Source organism: Odocoileus virginianus, unplaced genomic scaffold, assembly GCF_023699985.2.
Source record: "Odocoileus virginianus isolate 20LAN1187 ecotype Illinois unplaced genomic scaffold, Ovbor_1.2 Unplaced_Scaffold_13, whole genome shotgun sequence".
Taxonomy (NCBI): domain Eukaryota; kingdom Metazoa; phylum Chordata; class Mammalia; order Artiodactyla; family Cervidae; genus Odocoileus; species Odocoileus virginianus.
In genome coordinates, this window is record NW_027224275.1 from 1,949,022 (window position 1) to 1,970,737 (window position 21,716).

The 21,716-nt window shown below is 43.4% G+C and overlaps 1 protein-coding gene across 5 annotated transcripts in view; it reads right to left on the bottom strand.

Moving 5' to 3' along the window:
* Window positions 1-21,716, bottom strand: part of MTM1 (myotubularin 1) — a 90,918-nt gene that overhangs the window by 53,089 nt on the left and 16,113 nt on the right. For 2 of the 5 annotated variants that reach the window (XM_020903133.2, XM_020903132.2), the window contains exons 2-4: window positions 14,433-14,505; window positions 12,316-12,388; window positions 10,464-10,558 (exon numbers count right to left, since the gene is read on the bottom strand). In XM_020903133.2, coding sequence (XP_020758792.1) covers window positions 10,464-10,558; window positions 12,316-12,388; window positions 14,433-14,505 — 241 coding nt within the window. Of the gene's footprint in view, window positions 1-208; window positions 269-10,463; window positions 10,559-12,315; window positions 12,389-14,432; window positions 14,506-21,716 lie in introns of all 5 variants that reach the window. The other 3 variants (XM_070462779.1, XM_070462780.1, XM_070462777.1) reach the window with 2 other exon arrangements.

The window sequence follows — 21,716 nt, forward strand, 5'->3', positions numbered from 1 at the left end:
ATATTCTAATATCAAGATGGAAGCAAGAATGCAAATTTAAAAGACAGAAGCATTAGAAGTGAGTGAGACCTTACTGTTCTTTGCCACTGTATCAAGAAAATTCTACACTTCTGATTACCCTGACCCAACACAAGGCAGAAAATTGGACACCGAGGAGAACCAGCCAGCTCCTGACCAAAGACACCCACAGTCTAATGAGGCTACCTACCATGGTCTCCCCGAATGACAGGTTCAAGATCAGATAACCCAGCGGGCCCAACTGGAAGATCTAGGAATAGGAAAATCAGCTTAAGTCTCTAGAAACCTGAGTCACCACTATCTGAATATCATTAAATATTTAACGATTCCCAAAGGTCCAGTCTAACTCTAAATTTCTATTCCTCTCTACATGTAAGTATCTAAACTAACTGAGAAGTACACATAACAAACAGTCTAAAAGAGGCAATTATTTGCCTTCTCTCTCAAGTGCATACTGACTAACAGAAACTGTACTGGATGCTTGGGACCATGGCGAGAAAGAAGCTGTACGTGTCATCCTCACAAAGCTCAGGGCCCAGTCTGGGAAATGAGACACATGCATCCAAACAGCCAAAATGCCAGGTTTTAAGTGCCAACAAACCTAGACAGTGTATTAAAAAGCAGAGACATTACTTTGCCTACAAAGGTCCATCTAGTCAAAGCTATGATTTTTCCAAGTAGTCATGTATGGATGTGAGAGTTGGACCATAAAGAAAGCTGAGCACTGAAGAATTGATGCTTTTGAACTGTGGTGTTGGAGAAGACTCTTGAGAGTCCCTTGGACTACAAGGAGATCAAACCAATCAATCCTCAAGGAAATCAAAGGAAATCAGTCCTGAGTGTTCATTAGAAGGACTAATGCTAAAGTTGAAACTCCAATATTTTGGCCACCTGATGCAAAGAACTGACTCATTGGAAAAAACTCTGATGCTGGGAAAGATTGAAGGCAGGAGAAGGGGGTGACAGAGGATGAGATGGTTGAATGGCATCACTGACTCAATGGACATGAGTTTGAGCAAACTCCGAGAGACAGTGAAGGACAGAGGAGGCTGGCGTGCTGCAGTCTGTGGGGTCACAAAGAGTTGGACATGACTGAGCAACTGAACAACAATAAAGTGCCAAGAGGCATTTTAAAAATCCAGATGAAGTGGGATGAGAGGTCCAAGATGGCAGGACGACTTCTTCCTGATTGAGTTACCACAAGGTCCTGCTGTGATGGCAAAGTTATAGACAATCCTTAAAGGGTGGAATAAAAGCAGGTGAAGGTCAGCCTTCCAAAAACAGGTCATGGTGACAGTGGCTATGCATGTGGGAAAGCGTGAGAACTTTGACCAAGTGGGCTTTATCCCAGGAGTGCAAGGATTCTTTAATATCTGCAAATCAATCAATGTAATACACCACATTAACAAATCGAAAGATAAAAACCATATGATTATCTCGATGATGCAGAAAAAGCCTTTGACAAAATTCAACATCCATTTATGATAAAAACTCTCCAGAAAGCAGGAATAGAAGGAACATACCTCAACATAATAAAAGCTATATATGACAAACCCACAGCAAACATTATCCTCAATGGTGAAAAATTGAAAGCATTTCCCTTAAAGTCAGGAACAAGACAAGGGTGCCCACTCTCACCACTACTATTCAACAGAGTTTTGGAAGTTTTGGCCACAGCAATCAGAGCAGAAAAAGAAATAAAAGGAATCCAGATAGGAAAAGAAGAAGTAAAACTCTCACTGTTTGCAGATGACATGATCCTCTACATAGAAAACCCTAAAGACTCTACCAGAAAATTACTAGAGCTAATCAATGAATATAGTAAAGTTGCAGGATATAAAATTAACACACAGAAATCCCTTGCATTCCTATACACTAACAATGAGAAAACAGAAAGAGAAATTAAGGAAACAATACCATTCACCACTGCAACAAAAAGAATAAAATATTTAGGAGTATGTTTACAAAAAAACAAAAACAAGTGGGCTGGGCTTAAGATCAGGTGGCAGGGGAATCCCCTGTGGAGTATCCCGGAGCTTGGACCAGGGTGACGGGATCCAGGAAATGTGTCCTGGGAAGCAGCCTGCAATGACAGAATGTTGCTGCATGCAGATGCACCCAGCAGCCCTGAGTGCCCTGCACAAGCCCAGGGAGGTGATGCCCATGCCCTGCAATCTTGGAAGCTAATGCTGCCAATGCTGCCACTGGCTAATGCTGTGCAAGTGACATGATCACCATGAGGATCTGAGAGCAAAGAGCAACCGAGCTGGAAAGCAAGAGGAAGAGACGAGTGAGAGGGACGAATCACAGGGCAGGCCCGAGTGTCTGGGACAACGGTGGTCTCACCAAGAGATGTGAAGGGCACGGGGGTGGGGCTGAGAAAAAGATCAACACTGTCAATTTTAGGCACACTGGGTTTAAGCATCTAAACACAGGGAGTTTGACTGATAATCAAGTACAGATATCCAGGAGGCAGCCAGAAATGCAGAAGTGGAAAATCCCAAAGGCCCCTCAAACTCCAAATGCCCAGAACTAAAGCACACGATGTTTCTCTCTCCAAACTACACCTTCCTCTGTCAATGGCTGGCACTCCATCTACCCTGTGACAAAAGCTGGAAACCTACCGGTCATCCTTCACATCTCCTTCTCCATTAGCCTTAATCCAATCTCCATGTTGACTTCTTCAATCCTTCTCAAGTCTGTCACACAGCAGGCTCTCAAGTAGTGAATAAAGAATGAAAGGTCGGCTCTGGCACTATCAAGTTGGAAAGCAACTGACAAGTGAGAAAGAAGACGATGAGGACAGAACTTGGGAAATACAGTTAGGGGGTAGGAAGGAGAAATGAACTGCAATAAAGGCAAAAGGCAGAAGCGAGAGAGGAGTCAAGGACGCATGCAGAAAAGGACAAAGAAGGTGGAATTAACCAACACACTACCTACTTCTCACTGCAGAGAAGGTGAAGGGCAAAGAGTCCACCAGGGTCTGCAGATCTGAGCAAGAAAAGAGGAGATTCAACACGAAGCATGGGCCAGACCAAGAGATGAAGGAGTTCCTAATCTTGAAGCAGAAGCAGCAAGTAGGGACTCATTCTTTAAAAAGTCTAGCAAGGAAGGGGCAGAAAGAGGATCATACTATTGGGGTAGCAGGGAGGCAAGTTGTTTTAAAGCAGAGACTTGAGCAGGTCTGCGGGTCGGGGAGCCAATGAAAACCATGCGTGTAAGACACCAAACTGTGGGGCACCACGACGCCAGAGAGACTAGAAGGAGGAAGGCTCACTTTGTAAAACAAGACCTCCTGTTCCTTCCTCGGAGATGGGGAGGAGGTACAAAGGACAGGTGAGAGCTGATGACAGGTGATGAGGGAGATTTATGGGAGCTAGGGAAGACAACTTTTAACTTTGCAACAGAGCACGAGATGGGGTCAGCAAAGGAGCTCAGAGGGGTCCATCACTGAGGTGGTGGTGGATGTGATACATTGATCTGAAATGGAGAGAACTGCCAAAGCAGCTACAAGCCCCGTTCTAGGGTGTGAAAGTGCAAACTCTTAGTGGAGTTCATTCCTTAAATCCACTGAGTGACTTGCAACAGGATGGTGCAGTAGTACATAGCCTCTCCAGCTTAAGGACTAGCAAATTGAGAATGGATGGCAACAAGGGACAGGGGGACTTGGGGTATCAGCAGGGACTGTTTTAACCTGAAAACCTCATTCCTTTTGCAGCAGCCACATAAAAAGACTGAAATTTAAAAGAACAACTATAGTTCGGATCCTACATTCCCATTGACGTTCCTTCTTACAAACACACTAGAACGTTTTATTATTATAGTTTTCTTAGCATTATTTAATCTCTTTTAAAATGAAAAAAGGTGTCAAATCCATTAGACAGAAGGAACAGAAAAAGGACAATCTTGAAAAGTTTCTAACTTTTTTTTTTAAAGAAAAATACTACAGGAACCCTTTTGTCCATGCTTGTAATGAAGTGGCTATGCCTTCTCTCTGCAAAGGAATACACGCCTGACTTTGAAATGTGCACAATGGAAGGTAAACTTTGCCTCCCTTCCAGGTGGCACCCAACATTTACAGCTCCAATTGCAGCCAATTATATAGACTGTGGAACCTACTTACTGCCACCCTTGCCAGATACCCAGCTCCTCGGTGGCACAATACCTCACACCTGGCCAACGCTCATTTCAGAACCAGATATTTAAGTGGCTGAGTCTGATGGACATGAGTGCTGCCCATCCACCTTGATCCCCCCCAAGTCCTGTGTACATACTGGTAAACCATCAAAAAGCAAAGTCAACAGACTCCGTCTTGGTAGTCTCCCAGAAGTACTTTTACCCAGTAAAAGTTAACATGTGTTCTGTCCTTAAAGAGGCTCTTGGATGGTATTCATGAATCTGTGGCTAATACTCTGCCTAAACAATAAAATCACTGTGGTCCTATCTTTTAGAGGAAACCCTAACGACATCCTTGAATTTAATCCAGGAAGAACGTACTGTTTCCCACTGTCAGAAAATGGTCTGTATACACACAATATACTGCTCACGCCTCCAACAGTCCTAAGGGTTACCTGCTTCAATGGGAGGCTTCAAAGCCTCCCTTCCTTCGTGTTCCCGTGCATCTCCAGAACTCCTTCCTATTTGTAAAGAAGGGTGTGTGGAATGACTCCGGGTGAGAATTGGCAACTTTCAGATGGTGACTAACCCTGATGTGGAGGGGTCACTAAATTTCTTCAACTGTGTGGTAGATCCACAGATGTTTACATTACTCCTTACAAACTTCCTATCTTAACTATTTCAAAATAATTTTAGGGACTGCCCTGGTGGTCCAGTGGTTAGGACTCCATGCATCTACTGCAGCAGGCATGGGTTTGATCCCTGGTTGGGGAGCTAAGATCCCACAAGTCTCACAGTGCAGCCAAAAAATAATACTAAGGATAAAATAATGATAATATTTATTCAAGTGGGGGTGTGCATGGCAGGACTGGCTGGGAATGAACATGGATGTGTTCTACAGGACAAAACTGCCTGAGGAAAGTCCATGGCAGAGGAGGCGAAGGGCTGGGTTAGGGAATGGTGAGTCAGACAGCTGAGCCAGCGTGCTGGGGGACACACAGGAGAGAGCTGCAGAGGAGACTCAGAGCTGAGCTGCAGGGGACCATGAACACTAAGGAGTCTGAAATGATGGGGGGGAAGGAGCCACTGAGAGTTGCCAAGCAGGAGAATATCTGCAGGAGCTAAGAACAGGGATACGGAGAGGATGCAGGCGGGAAGGCAGCAATGAAGATTGCAGACGAGAAGAGAGGAGGGGGAGGAGGTGACTGGAGGGTGCCTAGAAGAGAAGAACCATCAAGAGAGACAAAAACACCCAAAGAAGGAACTGGCAAGTAGAATGAGCAGGAAAGTCTTGGCCTAGCCAGGCGCCTGGGGTCTCTAGCAGGTGGTGAGAAAAGAGAAGCTGGGGGCAGAAGAAAGGTCAGCGCTAGAAAACCAGGACCAGGGTGTGAGGGAAGGGGCTGGGCAGCTGCCGTTAGATGGGCTGAGTATGTGGGCCAAGGGCTCGGCAGGCTGCGAGGAGCTTCGAGGACAAACAATGTTATCTGGGGAGAACTGAGTGCAGCCAGGGAGTCCTGGAGGAAGCCTCTCGGAGAATGAATAGAGAGAAGGGTGCCAAGGCCTGGGGGCTGGTGGAAGGAGGACCAAGTGAGAGGCCAATGATGCTCCCATGTCCAAGGCCTGTGTTCTCCCCTGGGCTGCCGGCGACCTCCCCCAAACCTCCCCGGAACCCCTGTTCCTTTTTTATCTCACTGAACCTTGCAACATTTCACTCTGTGGTCCACTCCCTTCCTTCTAGATATTTCTCTCTTCTCCCAAGCGCCCACCCCTGTCTGAGCCGGTCCTCTGTTCTGACTGTGGCTTCTGCTCTTGCCCACCCCACTCCCCACAGACGCGGTCCCTGCCCTCAGGCTCTCTCCACAGCTGCATCTCCGCTGGTCTCATGGCCCCCCAGGAAATCCTGTACGTGCACCCGCTGCTACTGTGATACCCGTGTGCTTGGACTTCCGCAGCTTCAGACTCGTGCTTTCAAGGCTCCTGAGCCACTTATTTACAGCTTGCACTCACGCAGCTGCCAGTCTGCGCACGCACACACACACACACACAAACACACACACACACGTGTCTCCCACGGCTGAGGCTTCAAGCCCCTCCTCCTCCTCTGATGTCTATTTCCACGGACAGGAGCAGCTCCAATCACTCAAGCCCAAGACCACAGGGATCATCCTTAATTCTACTCTTCCCTTCAGCTCCCAGCTCCAAATGCCACCCAGATCCTCCTATCTCACTCATGGCACTTCCCTCCTTTCTACTGCAACCCAGACTCGATTAGGACCAGCTCGCCTAGAAAACAAAGATAACTTCCTGGATGGTCTCTCCGCCTCCAGTCTTCCCTCCCCTGATCTGTCACACATGCTGAGACCTGACTTCCCTTCCTGAAACACACATGGGCTGTGTTGTTCCCCACGTGACACAGACACTGGTGATTTACGAGCTGCTCAAGGCTGGCAATGCTTCCAGCTTCATCTCTCCCCTCCCCATCCATGCTCCTGCGCTAGCACAGCCCTTAGCCACTGTCACCAGACACCAGGCTCCTCCACAGCACTGTACACGCACCCTGTGGAGGCTCCTCTCTCTCTCTCTCCTGTCCAGGTAATGGTCCCTATTCACCAAGACTTGGTTCCCACATCACCTCCTCTAGAAGGCATTCCATGACTCAGCGCACAGTTACCCTGCTTCTGTCCTGTAATCTAACAGCATGATGCACCCATTGCAGGCTCTGCCACCTGACACCACACCTGCTCATCTCTGTTATGCATCCAGCACCATGGCATATTCAACCGGGTGCTGAGTGTCTCCGGAATGAGGATACAGCCGCCTGAATGAACAAAGGGTTAATCTGTCTTGTTCATGCACCTGAGCACCTGAGCTGAAGTATTCCTGGGAGGGAAACCGGAAGTGGTGCTGCCCTGGGAGTCTGCAGATGACAAGAGTATTACAGGCCAAACCAGCCCTACTGGAGTCACGAGATCGAAGCCAAGCCCAACTTCGGAGCACCCTCAAGGTCAAAAGGAGGCAACGGGATTTCTCAACTCAAAAGCAATGGTGGTGTTCAGGATGCCATGACTGAGTGTGGTCCACGCTGCCTGCTGCCTCCCCATCACTTAGAGCACAATGCTATTGACTACCTCTTGTCTACATGGAGGACCAGGAGGACCCCCCCCCATTACTGATGGCCACGGAGACACTGGCACATAGATATGGCTGAAATCCTTCACTGCCAGGCGCCATGCTCTGTCCTAGGTCTCAGAGCACAGCAGTGAAAAATCACAAGGCATCCCTGGCCTCAGACAGACTGGAATGAGGCAAAGCAGTAAAATATATAAAGTAGGAGACAGTGAAGGAACGAATAAACATGAAAGGGGGAGGGATGTTAGATGTTCAGAGTGGGCAGGGGAGATGCCCAGTAGTAAGTCTTAACACGGGAACAGGCACACAGAGAGGGAGTGAGGGCTATGATGGAAACTGGTGAAGGCTCCAGGGAGGATGTGATTTTTGAGTGGGTTCTGAGGGACGAGAGGGCATCCAGGCACAGCAAGAACAGCCCAGAAGGACCTCACAGGCAGGGAAGAGATGACGGCACAGGGAGAAGTGCTGTGAGATGAGGCAAGAGAACTCAGAAGAATTTTTCTGTCCCACGAAGGAGAGTGGATTTTATTCTATGGGCAACAGAGATCCAACAAGTATTTCCAGTAAGCCAGTCAGAGTGGAGTAGGGAGACTCCAGAGGAGGCCCAGGGGAAGAAGGCCGAGTGGCAGCCCAGAGACCACTGTGTCCACCAGCCCAGGACATCACCTAATGAAACAGGACACCTGACTCCCGAGTCTGGCCGTGCTCCCACTGCAGTGTTTACATACCTGAACCACACAGGTGTCCGCTTCCAAAGGCCAGGGGCATGACGGCTCTTCATCAAATACACACGAAACATTCATATTTTGCAGCAGAATCCACAATTAATGTTGGTATTTAGGACTCTGAGAGACACTATGATGACTATGTTTTGAGGCCTCTGCATAATCTCCCAAATGGCTTACTTTATACTATGTTTTCTGCCATTAGCTGCTTGCTTTTATACTTGGACTAAATGCTGTGGCCAACTGGTCAAAATATTTATGTAAAACTTGGTGGAAGAAGACAAAGATTAGCAGTTGGTGTCAAGTGGGTCTTTTCTTCTCCCACTGAGTGCTAATCCCTGGCCTCTGGAGTGCCATATAAAGACAAAATAAATAATGCCAGTTAAGAGTTCACCCAATTACAAAAGTGATGCCTGCTCCGTCCAAGTGGGAGGAGGGAAACAAGCATGTCCAAATATCCCCAGTATTAACACTCTTGGTGTATTTCTTTCTGCTCTCTTTATGACATACAGTTTTTGTTTGCTTTCCACACTTGAGATCACAGAACAGACACAATCCTGTCATGGCACTGCAGTTTAAATAATTTCCCCAGTTCATCAACAGTGACAGCACGAAATGGAACCGGGCCTGTCTGGCTGGTCAACAACCTGCTCTAATTTCATTTTTGATGATTATCGCATACATTAGCATAAAATCTCTCAGTGTGTCCCAATATGACACTTGGGAGCTGTACAGAATGAGTCTCACTTTGGCTGGGTGTATTATATTGTGTAGTATAATACAGACTTAAACTGTATTATAGTTAGTTCAGCCTATATGTCTGTTAACTTTTTAATCCATCCCACCTAATTACTGGTTCAGACAAGCCTGAGCCCCTGTAAAGACAGACCTCTTCCATCCTTCACTGATACTACTGGTTTTTATGAACTAAATGTTACCTACACTAAATTTTACATTAGTAGTTTCACTCCAATATCTTAGATTAAAACTACTTCAAACCCCTCTCCCTTCCCTTTAACCACCGTCTGAATCAAAGGCCTGATGCCAGTTACACAGTCTATAACTCCATCGAAGTGTACTGCCACCATGTTTCTTTGTCAGGGTCAGGCATATGCTTTGATTCAACCAAGACAATGTGTCAGTGGTACTCCCAATAGTACTCCCAATGGGTTTCTTTCTTTCCTGGGTACTTAATCACCTGTTCAAATGATTAATTCTATAATACAACTGCTGCCAAGGGTTGAGGGCATCCCTGGTGGCTCAGAGGGTAAAGAATGCTGGCTGCAATGCAGGAGACCTATGTTCAGTCCCTGGGTTGGGAAGATCCCTTGGAGAAGGGAGAGTTACTGCTCTGTTAAGTTTCAGAAACTTTCACATTCTGGAAAACTAGAACATGTGCTCAGCTCTACTCTTACTTAGAGGCCTGAATAGATTCACAAAAATAAAAGACCAAATCTCAGGACCATGTAGACCTAGAAACACGACAGAAGTGGGCTCCCATAGCGAAGGCAATAAGAGTAAATAAACAGCATTTTTCAGAATTTGGACACAAAAAATGAAAAAAAAATTTTTTTTAATCAAAAGATGCAAACTAATCTAGATTAGAACTGTTCAAAAGAAGTTGTGGGGTAAAAGCAGTAAAACAAAAACTGGATTCCCCCCAACAGTCTCAACATCTCCTATTTATAAGCTGATGTTCAGCTCCTCTTTCACGTGCCCCAGACCTATTCATCCTGCTTGGTCCACCTCATCAAAATATAACTGCCCCTTCTGGCTGGCCTGGGTAATGGGAACCCCATCACATCCACCATAGGCCCTTCTGGGACAGCCATAGCAGCTGTTCATTCACTCTTTCCCTTCTGGAGCATCTCATGTCCAACTCATTGTTCCACCAGTGGAACATTCCTTGAAATGCCATGGAATAAAAGGTAGAGTGGCACTCAGCCACACCACAGACATCCTAATTCTAAACCATTACCTGGTGTTCTGTAAATGAACACTTGGAAAATTCTAGAGCAGTGGGCCTACACAAGGGACTCACATCAGCATCCTTGTCTGTGATGTTTTTTAAAAAAAATGACCACTGTGCCTGGACCACAGACTTGGACATTTGGATGCAATATCTCACAGCATCTGTAATGGCTGCTAAGTGCCACAAGTGGTTCTTAACAGTGCTTCTGGTAAAGAACCACTGTTCTCCACCTAAGGAATCTCTCCAAACGAGCAAACAGGTACAGTTACCAAATCCTCCTCCCCATATTATGAAGGACAAAACTTATTTTAATTCACTCTAGTCCTACATTTACAGGTGTTAGTGTTAAATGAGCTTTGCGTAAGCCAAAAATTAAGAGTTGAAAAGCAAATATATCCCCCATGTTAATCTGATCCACAGTCAATCTTGCAAGGTAGAAGAGAAACAGTTTAGCATTATCTTTAACAGTTAGGGTCATCTTTATGGTCTTAGATTTTACTTACCGTTTCCAAACTTCTTAAATAAAGACGATAATTTGTGATGTAAACTCTTCCCTTAATGGGGCCATTGAAAGGGCATATGTAAATAACTTCTTTGTCTATTAAGATAAAAAAAGTACCCTAAAATAATGGAAATATATACCAAGATACACAACAAATGGCACTACTTTAATATAAACTATTTGGCTAAGAATAACTACAATTTAAAAAATCACTGAAAAGGTCTAAAGCAAGCACTGGCAATGTTTCTACATTACCATGCTAGGTAGAGTGGAGCTGAGGGAGAACGAGGTGGGGCACATATCACTTGAGCTTACCCACCATGCTGCCACCACCTAGGGACAAGACCCTAACAGCTGGAGAGCAGAAGTGAATAAGGGTACTGGAGCTGCTGCCTTCCGGTGGTTGTCAAGGTAACTACTGAACTGCAAGCTTCAACCAGAGGATGGCAATTCACACAGGACAGTCTCACGGACTCTCCCCCAGATTGGGTTTGAGGTTTGCCAACCTCTAATCACACAAAACATTGAGATGTTTTTAATAAATGACTGTCAGTAGCAGAAATGCTTCTATAGTCTATTCTTTCCCTTTTAATAGTCCAGAGAAGCGTGGAGCTAGATTCATGTCACACCTTTAAGTGATATGAAACAGATGGCCAAGAAATTAGTATATCTTTGGTAGAATCAAACATAAGGAGAAACTAAATCAGGAGAGTTATTGCAATAAAATGTATCTTTGTCTTATTTTTCAAGGATGTCCTTGAATGTGTTAATGGCATTTGTTTATTTACAATAATTTTTGAAACCCCTTTCTCCTCAGGTGCTAAATGAAAAATATCCAGTAAGTCTACTTCATGCTACGTCAATCAGTTATTACCTCTGTGAAGGCGTTAACACTGATACAGAACTAAAACTTCATATGTGAAGATGATCAAAAGTAAGATATTCTCTTTGTTCTTATCCACAAATTAGGATGGAAACATGCCACCCATTTCCTTTTCAAACTAGGATCATATGTGCAAGCCTGTGGACATGGAGTAGTTTCTCGCTGTGCATGGCTAACTCATTCATACAGGTATCATATCTATGACCTTAATCGGATTAGCACCATGGTCTCAGTCTTTTAAGCTAAACAACCCAGATCTTAGTAAATAAACCAAAAGGTTCTCTGAAGCAATGGTAACTCTATCATCACCAAATGGGAATCTGAAATAGGGATGTCAACTCTAATAAAAAAAAAATGTTAATGCTCACAATTTTAGTACTTTGCCTAGAAGCTGTCAGGTGCTTCTGGATTAAGCCAGAATGATCTAGTCTTTCCAAAGTAGATACCTTCCTCTTAATATGAACTTACAGTGAATAAAGTAAGACAAAAATCACAATGTTATATCAACATTTCTAATTTTAGCTATCTGTCAAATAAAAGCTATTTTAAACCAATATGTCTCCTTATATTTCAAAGAAGAGAGTATTTGGACTTTAAGCCTCGAAGTTGATCGTTTTAAAGCATACATGATAGGCTGGAAAATCTTAATACCATTTTGGTCTTATAACCTCAAACCATAAGAGCTTATAGATCCAGTGAGAGCCTCGAAAGATATAACCCACATTTTTTTTCCAAAATAATTCTGACTTGGTACAGAGGGAAAAAAATATCACTGTCATGGAGAGCATGAAGCTCGAGAGAACTCTTTGATCAAGAAACAAATGCAGAGAGTTCTCACTACATTAACACTTGTAAACAAATCGAGCCTATTTGTCTAAATGTGACTTCGAAAGAGTCAGAGGGATTGGAGCCACCTGGCCCTCCTAGAACTCTCATCAATCTATGAAAATCCTAACCTCACAGGCCTTACCAGTAATGCGAATCTCTCCTGGCAGTCGAGGAAGAGTCTCTCCCACATCCCGATTAACTCCATCCCTAGAAGTCTAGGAAAAAAACAGTGTCATGAGAAGTAAGGACATGACATTTGCACAGGATGTTAAGCAACTAACCAGAAATACTGTTTGCAAATTAAAAAAAAATAGAGACATAGTGACCATTATAGAAAATTGGCACAGAAAATCAAAACAACTAAAAAATACAACTTAGCATTCAACATTCATTAGCTGTGTTAACTTTTAGTTTGTAAATAACATTAGCACACTTTTCAGTGATATTAATTAAACACCCCTTCCAAGTGCTTTACAGTTAACAGTGTTCAGGAAAGTGATAAAAAGTAAATATTAAGTGTATTCTATGTTGTTGTTTAGTCACTAAGTTGTGTCTGACTTTTTGCGACCCCATGGACTGCAGCACACCAGGCTTCCCTGTCCTTCACTATCTCCCACTAAGAGACAGAATTCACTGAGTATATTCTATAGGTACACATATATACTGTGGCAGTTTTTTTCCATATTATTTAGTCCTATTTTGTTGAGAGAAGGAATGAAAACTTCATTTTAATGGGGCCTTAACTGAGCAACAGTAATTACAGCATCTCTCACACGTCAGAAAATAACAGTTACTACACACTGGGTTTCCTATTTTACTAACATCTTTTCTCATGTAAGTAACTAGATAAGAGGATGAGGAGGCCTGTCATTGAACTTTTGAGCCAACCAGGGCCTTGGAAACCATCTACACACAAATTCTTCATGTGACTCTACTACATCTCTAGGCCTTCCGCCTTTAGAGGTATCCTCATTCAATAACAGCAGCCACTCTGCCAACCAGGCAGTATAAACCACTAAAGCCAAGGTGAGTTCTGTGAGACTAATTTGCCATGTGACTTGGATGCCTGAGAAAGGAGCCTTTCAATCTATTCAGCTGCCCCAGTGGATAAGTGCCAATGATGTGCTGCCTGTGTCCACTCTAGGACGTGCCAGACACATCACTAACATCTGTTTGGGAAAAGGGTTTTTTAAACTGCTATTTTTCATTCATTTTTTTCTAGTTGTTTTCCAAAGTCATGCTGCAATCATTTCATGTGTGAAGCTAGTAATCCTTGCCTCAAAGGAGCTTTGTGAATATTAAGTGAAAGAAACTGCACAAGCACACTTCTGAGAATTATCAGGGGCTACGCAAATGCAACGGAGAAGGCAATGGCACCCAACTCCAATACTCTTGCCTGGAAAATTCCATGGACGGAGGAGCCTGGTAGGCTGCAGTCCGTGGGGTCGCTAAGAGTCGGACACAACTGAGTGACTTCACTTTCATTTTTCACTTTCATGCATTGGAGAAGGAAATGGCAACCCACTTCCAGTATTCTTGCCTGGAGAATCCCAGGGACGGGGGAGCCTGGTGGGCTGCCGTCTATGGGGTCGCACAGAGTCGGACACGACTGAAGTGACTTAGCAGCAGCAGCAGCAGCAGCAGCATGCAAATGTAAAGTAGTATGAAACAGGGGAAGTGCAGCTTGTGTATTTAGGTGAGGGATAAGCTGTCAAAGAGGGGGGCTTTGTTGGATTTTTAGTGGTTTTACCCCTTTTTGTTCAGGTACAAAATAAAAATTCCTAGCTAATTTTTAATATGCTTTAGTGCTTACAAGCTGAGCATTTTATACCTAACAGGGCAAGGCAGATTGTTCTCAGCCAGGAATGCCTCCTTCAATATTGAGGAAGGTGTTAATATCCTGCTTGGTCTTGGTGGGCCCTGGTCTTCCGAACTCTTCTTCAGAAAGCTTTCAGGGGCAAGGGATTGCCTAGTATCTTAAATGTAATGTCTGGCAGTGGTTCACAAGTCAGAGAGTCTCAAAAATGAAGTTATATGAAAGGATTTACAAACAAAGCTCACTGAACACACTTGTGGTAGTCCGTCTTTTATGGAACGAGATGGGTTAACAAATAAAACTATGTGTATCAAAGAATTTGCATTATGTGAATGAATAATGAAATGAATAATTCAAGAAACCCAGAATGAGCAGCTAATATTCAAATATGAAAAGAGAAATGCAGAGAAAGATGAATAAATAAATCTGAAAACTCAACTTACCCTCTTAATAGACTCATTCTCCAAGGAGTGTGAATTATATTTGGAAGTTGGTGCTGAGGCCATACTGGAAACTCTACCAAGAAAGACAATGAATTCAAGAAATCAACAAAATTGTATGCAATTTCAAACATACTGCAATTGAGTACAAACAGGAGGACACTTGACAGGCCCTGTTTCCCTCGTAGGAATGAGACACGTGAAGGACCAACCACAGCACAGCTCATGGGAAAGAGCTCCAATGAAGGTGCAGAGAACCATGAAGAAACAGAGAAGGGGGAGTTCAGCAGAAGACACCACACGTGTTCCTGTCATCGGAGAAAACTTAATGTTTATTAATTACACAACAGGCTTCAAACGTCCATACTTCTTAATTTGTAAAGACAATTAAGAGACAGCTAAGCAGAGAGAGAAAAAGGACAGACCATTGAACTTACACTTCCTTCCTCTTTAATAATTCTGTCTTCTCTCAATTAAGGCAAGTTAAAGTGGCATGGATTTGATGGAAATCAAACTAGTAGGATTTTATTTAATCAGCACTTTCTAGGGAACGTATATATTTCATTTAAATAAGGCATATTCATCCCAGTTCAGACATAAATGACTCCCCTGGTGGCTCAGACAGTAAAGTGTCTGCCTACAATGCAGGAGACCCAGGTTCGATCCCTGGGTTGAGAAGATCCCCTGGAGAAGGAAATGGCAACCCACTCCAGTATTCTTGCCTGGGAAATCCTATGGACAGAGGAGCCTGGTGGGCTACAGTCCATGGGCGGTTGCAAAGAGTCAGACACAACTGGGCGACTTCACTTTCTTTCTTGCAGACATAAACGAAGCCATCATATGCAGAACACATACAATTACCTTGTTAACCCAGAGGTTTACTTAGACCTTTGAAGATTATAGCAACAACAGGAAACTAAGCAATGCTTTGGCTATTTTATTTATCAAAGTTAATGCCAGAGAGATACATATGAAGTCACTGGTGGTTAAAACCATATTCAGTTTAGCAAGACAATTGTGAATATTTATAGAATTTTTTTTTTTTTTGCTGGGCTTATTAAAAGACCAACTAACAAAATCTGGCATGGAGAACACTACTACCACTTGGCACAAAACTTGGAATTTGATAGCTGTGTGCTGCTGGTCAGTGTCCTAAAGAAATGCCTGAGAAAGGTGACAAAAGATGCAGATGAAGGTACCCATCAGGACAAAGATGCAGCGAGACAGCAAGGTGAGAACAATCTTACAAGATTAGTGACTCTCGGCTTCCGCCACCAGAGCTCAGCTTTCCAAGGGCAAGGGTGGGGGTCCATTTGGGTCATGGCTATCTCCTGGCACACAATGACATTCATAACTATTTGGTGAATGAAAATGACTTATTATGTGCAAAATACATACTACTGTGAAACATCACTACACTGTCACCTTGTATATTTGGTTCACCAAATCCCAGAACACTGGAACTAGGAAACTGCTGAGGCTGAAGCATGAACAGTTAGGGGAAAATAAAATACATCTTTATACAAAGGAATATTAAACTTAAAAAACCTGATACTATTAAGAGGTAGCACAATGTAAAATTAGAAATAATTTTTTTTAAAAATATTAATAACTCTAGAATGAATTAAATTCATACAAAATAGCCTTGAAAAACCACTCTAACCATAAATCCAAACCCAATCAAAATAACCCATTATTCTCTGAGACAGCAAAGTGGATGAGATGGAGTGGATAGATAAGGTCAGATGTTTCTGCCCTAAAATTATTCTATCAGCTAAACAATATTACATATTTTGGGGATTTTTAAATTAAGATATAAAATTACTTTTAGTAATAATATGCTCTAACATTTTTATAAGTCAACATCTTCAAACACATGTTAAATTATTACTGTCAAGTAAATGTAAGACATTTCAAATGTTGGGCTATATAATCGACTCAGTCTTCACCAGTCTGCTTCTAAACCATAAAAGAAAGATAAGTCTTTCTGTTTTCTTCAATCCTCATTAAGGAAAAAAACTCAATTTAAAATGAACTAAATATAACAGAGGAAAGTCTTCCTTTTTTCCTTATTTTTAACTACCTAATTGAGCTATAGCTCACATTCCATACAACACACCTGTTTCAAGTGAACAACTTAATGGGACTGCACAACCATCATCACAATCAGTTTTAGAACATTTTCACCACCACCACCCAAAACCCCATACCCATTAATAGTCACTGTCACTCCCCATTCCCCCAGCCTTGATCACAAATTTGCTTTCTATCTCTACAGGCTTGCCCATTCTGGACATTTCATATAAACAGAATCAAATAATGTGCTGTCTTTATGTCTAAAGCCTGCATATGTAGAGTCATCCTAGAAACTGCTACTATTAAAAGCTGAACTGAGTGCAGAACTGAGAAATCCAAGGGTCTGGGTAACATGGGTTAGTTCCATGATGAGATCTGCTTTCAGATCTCATCAGTGAACCTCTCTTTGTTGAAGGGTTCCAATGGACCCCTGAAATGTACACAAGCTGGAGCAGTGTGATGCTGGACAGCATGGGTATTGAGCTGACTCCGTTCAAATCCCAACTTTGCAAGTCATGTATTTGACCTTGAGCAGATTATTTCACTTCTCTGGGCTTTGGTTGCTATTACCTCTATCTTACTACAGCACAGTTGGGCAAAATGAAGCAATATACCGAAGGGCTTAGAACAGGCCTGGTATATTTGTTAACAAATTATTAGCATCCTTTTAAATAATGAGAGGATAATAACTGAATACTGATGCCATAAGCAATTCTTCTACACATTAGTCTTGATCCCGGAAATACTAGGAAGAAAGCTCACTACTACAGGGATAGTGCTATGGCTGGTGGTGACCTGGCTATAAAGCTTCTCTTGAAAAAGTACATGAAAATACTGTCTCATTAGGAGCCTGGGAAGCAGAGCAGCGCTGTGGAAAATGTGCTAGACAAATGAGCACAGGCCCTGGGATGGCTCTAACTTATCAAGCATGGAACTTATCAAGCATCCATAACTTCATCTGTAAAATATCTGTTGCTCTAAATGGAGTTCGATAATAATTAAAAGCTACAGTAAAGTTTACATAGGTCAGGTACCCTTTTGGTTATGGTGTATTTTGCCCCAAACCCCTAAAGATCAGCTTTAATCCTTTTTATTTTAAAAAACATTGAATCTGGGCTACCCCGGCTTTAAAGTGAAAATTGACACTTAATTCCCTATATATATGCTAATTTCAGGAATCTAACCAAAGGTAGACTTCTATCTTTTTTGATCCTGAAAAAACTTCTGATGATTTCAGCCCAGTCCTCTCCCATTGGGCTTCCCTGGTAGCTCAGCTGGTAAAGAATCCTCCTGCAATGCAGGAGATCCCGGTTGATTCCAGGTTGAGAAGATCCCCTGGAGAAGGGATAGGCTACCCACTCCAGTATTCTTGGGCTTCCCTGGTGGCTCAGATGGTAAAGAATCCACCTGCAATGCAGGAGACTGGGTTTGATCCCTGGGTTGGGAAGATCTCCTGGAGGAGGGCATGGCAACCCACTCCCATATTCTTGCCTGGAGAATCCCCATGGATAGAGGAGCCTGGTGGGCTACAGTCCATGGGGTCACAAAGAGTCGACACAACTGAGCGACTAAGCATCTCTCCCATTACAGAGAAGATGACAGGAAAGCCTAGAAGGGGTGCAACAAGGCTCTGGCATGAGTCTGAGGCAGGACCAGCTCCAGACAGGTCTCCTAACATGGCAGTATCCTTTCCATCCACAGACAAGTGTGTCCAAGTGATTTCTATTTCTAAAGGAAGCAGGTTAATGAGACTGGTCCTAAATTCAGGACAGAAGGAGCTTTAGACTAAGAAACAGTTAAGAAAACTCATCTAGGCAAGCAATCTTTGGGAACCGCCCCCAACCTCTTCAAATACAGCTACATAAAGGTGGCATCATTTAAAAATCTTTGAAAGTCACAAAGTGAAAAAGTCACTCAGTCGTGTCCAACTCTTTGCGACCCCATGGACGGCAGTCCATGGAATTCTCTAGGCCAGAATACTGGAGTGGGTAGCCTTTCCCTTCTCCAGGGGATCTTTCCAACCCAGGGATTGAACCCAGGTCTCCCACATTGCAGGCAGGTTCTTTACCAGCTGAGCCACAAGGGAAGCCCAAGAATACTGGAGTGGGTAGCCTATCCCTTCTCCAGGGGATTTTCCTGACCCAGGAATCGAACCAGGGTCTCCTGCATTGCAGGCAGATTCTTTACCAGCTGAGCCACACAAGGGAAGCCCAAGAATACTGGAGTGGGTAGCCTATCCCTTCTCCAGGGGATCTTCCTGACCCAGGAATCGAACCAGGGTCTCCTGCATTGCAGGCAGATTCTTTACCAACTGAGCTATCAGGGAAGCCTGAAAGTCACATGGCCTCAGTTGTGTCTCTCTAAATTTAAGACAACTAACCTCAATGGTCTCATGGTATCTCCCTCTGTCCCTCCCTCTGTGTCCCTTCACCTCTCTTCCCCCTGTCTCTCTGTCTCTCTGCTCTTTCCACCCCTCATCTCCTTTCCCTACCACTTACCCCCTTTCAGATAATCTGTTATTACTCTCCACCTCTGGCATACCAGAACACAAGCCCCCAGAAGAGAAGGATTATGGTCTGTTTTATTTAATGCTGCAGTTCCAACCCAGGTGGCTCAGAGGTAAAGAATCCGCCTGCAATGCAGGAGATGCAAGAGACGTGGGTTCGATCCCTGGGTCAGGAAGATCCCCTGGAGAAAGAAATGGCAACCCATTCCAGTATTCTTGCCTGGAGAATCCCATGGATGGAGGAGCCTGGCAGGCCACAGTCCATGGGGTCACAAAGAGTCAGACACGACTGAGCAACTAAACAACAAAGCAGTTACAGCACCTGGTACAGTGCCTGGCACCCAGTAGGTACTCAATAGGTATTCATTACATGAATGAATGAACTGTTGTTTGCGTAATATTTCCTTTAAGTCAGAAATGTATGCAAGCTTAAAAAGGGGGTAGAGCCAACCCTCAGTTAACCAAGATGCTTGAGGCTCCAAGGCTCTGCTCATCAGAAGGGCAGCACTGACTTCTCACACTCTGAAACACCATAAAGAACTTGCACCAAAAAGAACTAACATTCTGCACTACAGAATTTGTGCTGGAAGAGATATTGGGTTGGCCAAAAAGTTCATTTGGGATTTTTCATAAGCTGGTATCAAAAAACCTGAATGCGCTTTTGGCCAACCCAGTATTTCAAATTAAGATACAAAGACCTCTTCCCCCATGTCCTTCTTCCAAACTAAGAAACTGCTCTCCTCTCTGCTGCATATGAAAAATAGGATTTCACAAAATACCTGTGGCAGACGTAATGATAAACACTCTCAAATAAATAAGGGCCAGTTTTACCCTTACTGGAAACATCTCAAAGCAGTAGAATTGGAAAATAAATTTGACCTTCACCTCATTGGGCTTCTGTAAGCAAAATCCAAACTCCAAGGGGAGCTCAGTTGCCATGGTCACCAATTTGCCATCAATGGCCCTCGATTAGGGGTTTTCCTGCACTTGCCATGTACAAACCATGAGGAAAGGCACGCAGGCCATCATCTTTGGATTTTATTCGCTGTGCTTTCTTACTCTGTATTGCTGTTTAAATAAAGTTTAAGGGTGATCTCTCTCTGGAGGCTCCCTTGAAAGCTTTGGAAACCTACCTAGTCTGCAAACCAACTTCAAAAGGCTGCCAGCGAGCAAGAAGTCATGTGTGAGCAGCTATTGAGCCCAGAATTCCAGGTTTTTCGAAGGGAGCTTTCTTTACTTGGAAGTCCGTTTTGGAAAAAAAAAAAAAAAACAAAACACCAAATACTTAGGGCTGAGCTGCTCAGTGCTCCCAGACCCAATACTCCAATTTCTGTATAGCCCCTTTGGCTAGCCTGTAATGAAAGTCATGAATATTATCAACCCTGCCATAATTTTTTAAAAAGCCACAATTTAAAAAATCATCAATATAATGTCTGACCTCCAGGATAAAGGAGAAAGAAAATGACAGTGACAATAACTTACTTTTCAATACAAATTACACTAGAAACAAAAACACTGCCCCCTCGTTTCCAATTTGGCCTCTAGGGGGAGTTTCGCCCCCAGTGAGAACCACTAGCATCCTGTTCTGCACTTGAATGCAGGACAGGATTTACAAGACTTAAGTTATGCTGACTTTTGCATTAAAGTTGCTCTGACTGTAGGCCACCTCGGAGCAAGGAATGAAAAAGATGTGTTGAGATGCCCTCAAACAAACCACCCTGAACCAAAGAGAATTGTTCACGCCCCAGCCATTTAGAGACCAGGTACAATCAATTCAATCTTTATACTTGTTCATCCCACATGAAGACAAAGGATGATCTGCAAAAGTAGGAGTTTATTTCATCTTATACATTTTTTACAGATTTCTTTTGATGTGGACAATTTTTAAAGTCTTTATCGACTATCTTTACAATATCGTTTCTGTTGTTTTCATGTTATGCTTTTTTGGCCATGAGGCATGTGGGATCTTAGCTCCCCTGACCAGGGATCAAACCCACATCCCTGCACTGGGAGGCGAAGTCTTAACCACTGGACTGTTAGGGAAGTCCCTTTATACATTTTTCTTGGAACAAGGGTTGCAAACTTTTTTCTGTGAAGGGCCAGAAACTATTTTAGGCTTTGTGGCAGCCACAGGCAATACGGAAATACAGGGGTGTGGCTGTATTCCAGCATGATTTTATTTACAAAAATGGGCTGCCACTCTGTCTTCAACTATTAAAGTATTTCCAAATGAACTTTCTTCAGCCAAAGTAAATAATAATCATGCCCTTTTAAACTAACATATAAGCCATTAACTCCACCATTCACAGCTTATGCCTTGCAAAAACATACTATGACCAGCTGCAAAATTTGTGTGACACAGTTGAAAAGAGGAAGGGATTCTGTGTTCAGACCAGTTTGGCTTTCAAATCCCAATTTTGTCACTCGATTAATAACAGTCATTCAATCTTGGACAGACTGCAGTTCTCTGTATGTGGGGCATGATACTACCTACCTTCATGGAGTTGTGATAAGAAATGTGTAAAATGCTGGAATAGTAGATGGCAAAGCAGAGGCACTCAAAAACCAGGTCCCTTCCTCTTAGAAAGAGATGCTTTGAAGCCATTACTCAAAGTGGCGCTAAGACACTAGGCTAGATTTTCCATAAAACAGATGCTATCTAACACTGCCTAACCATTCCATACACACATTTTCTTTCTAAGATA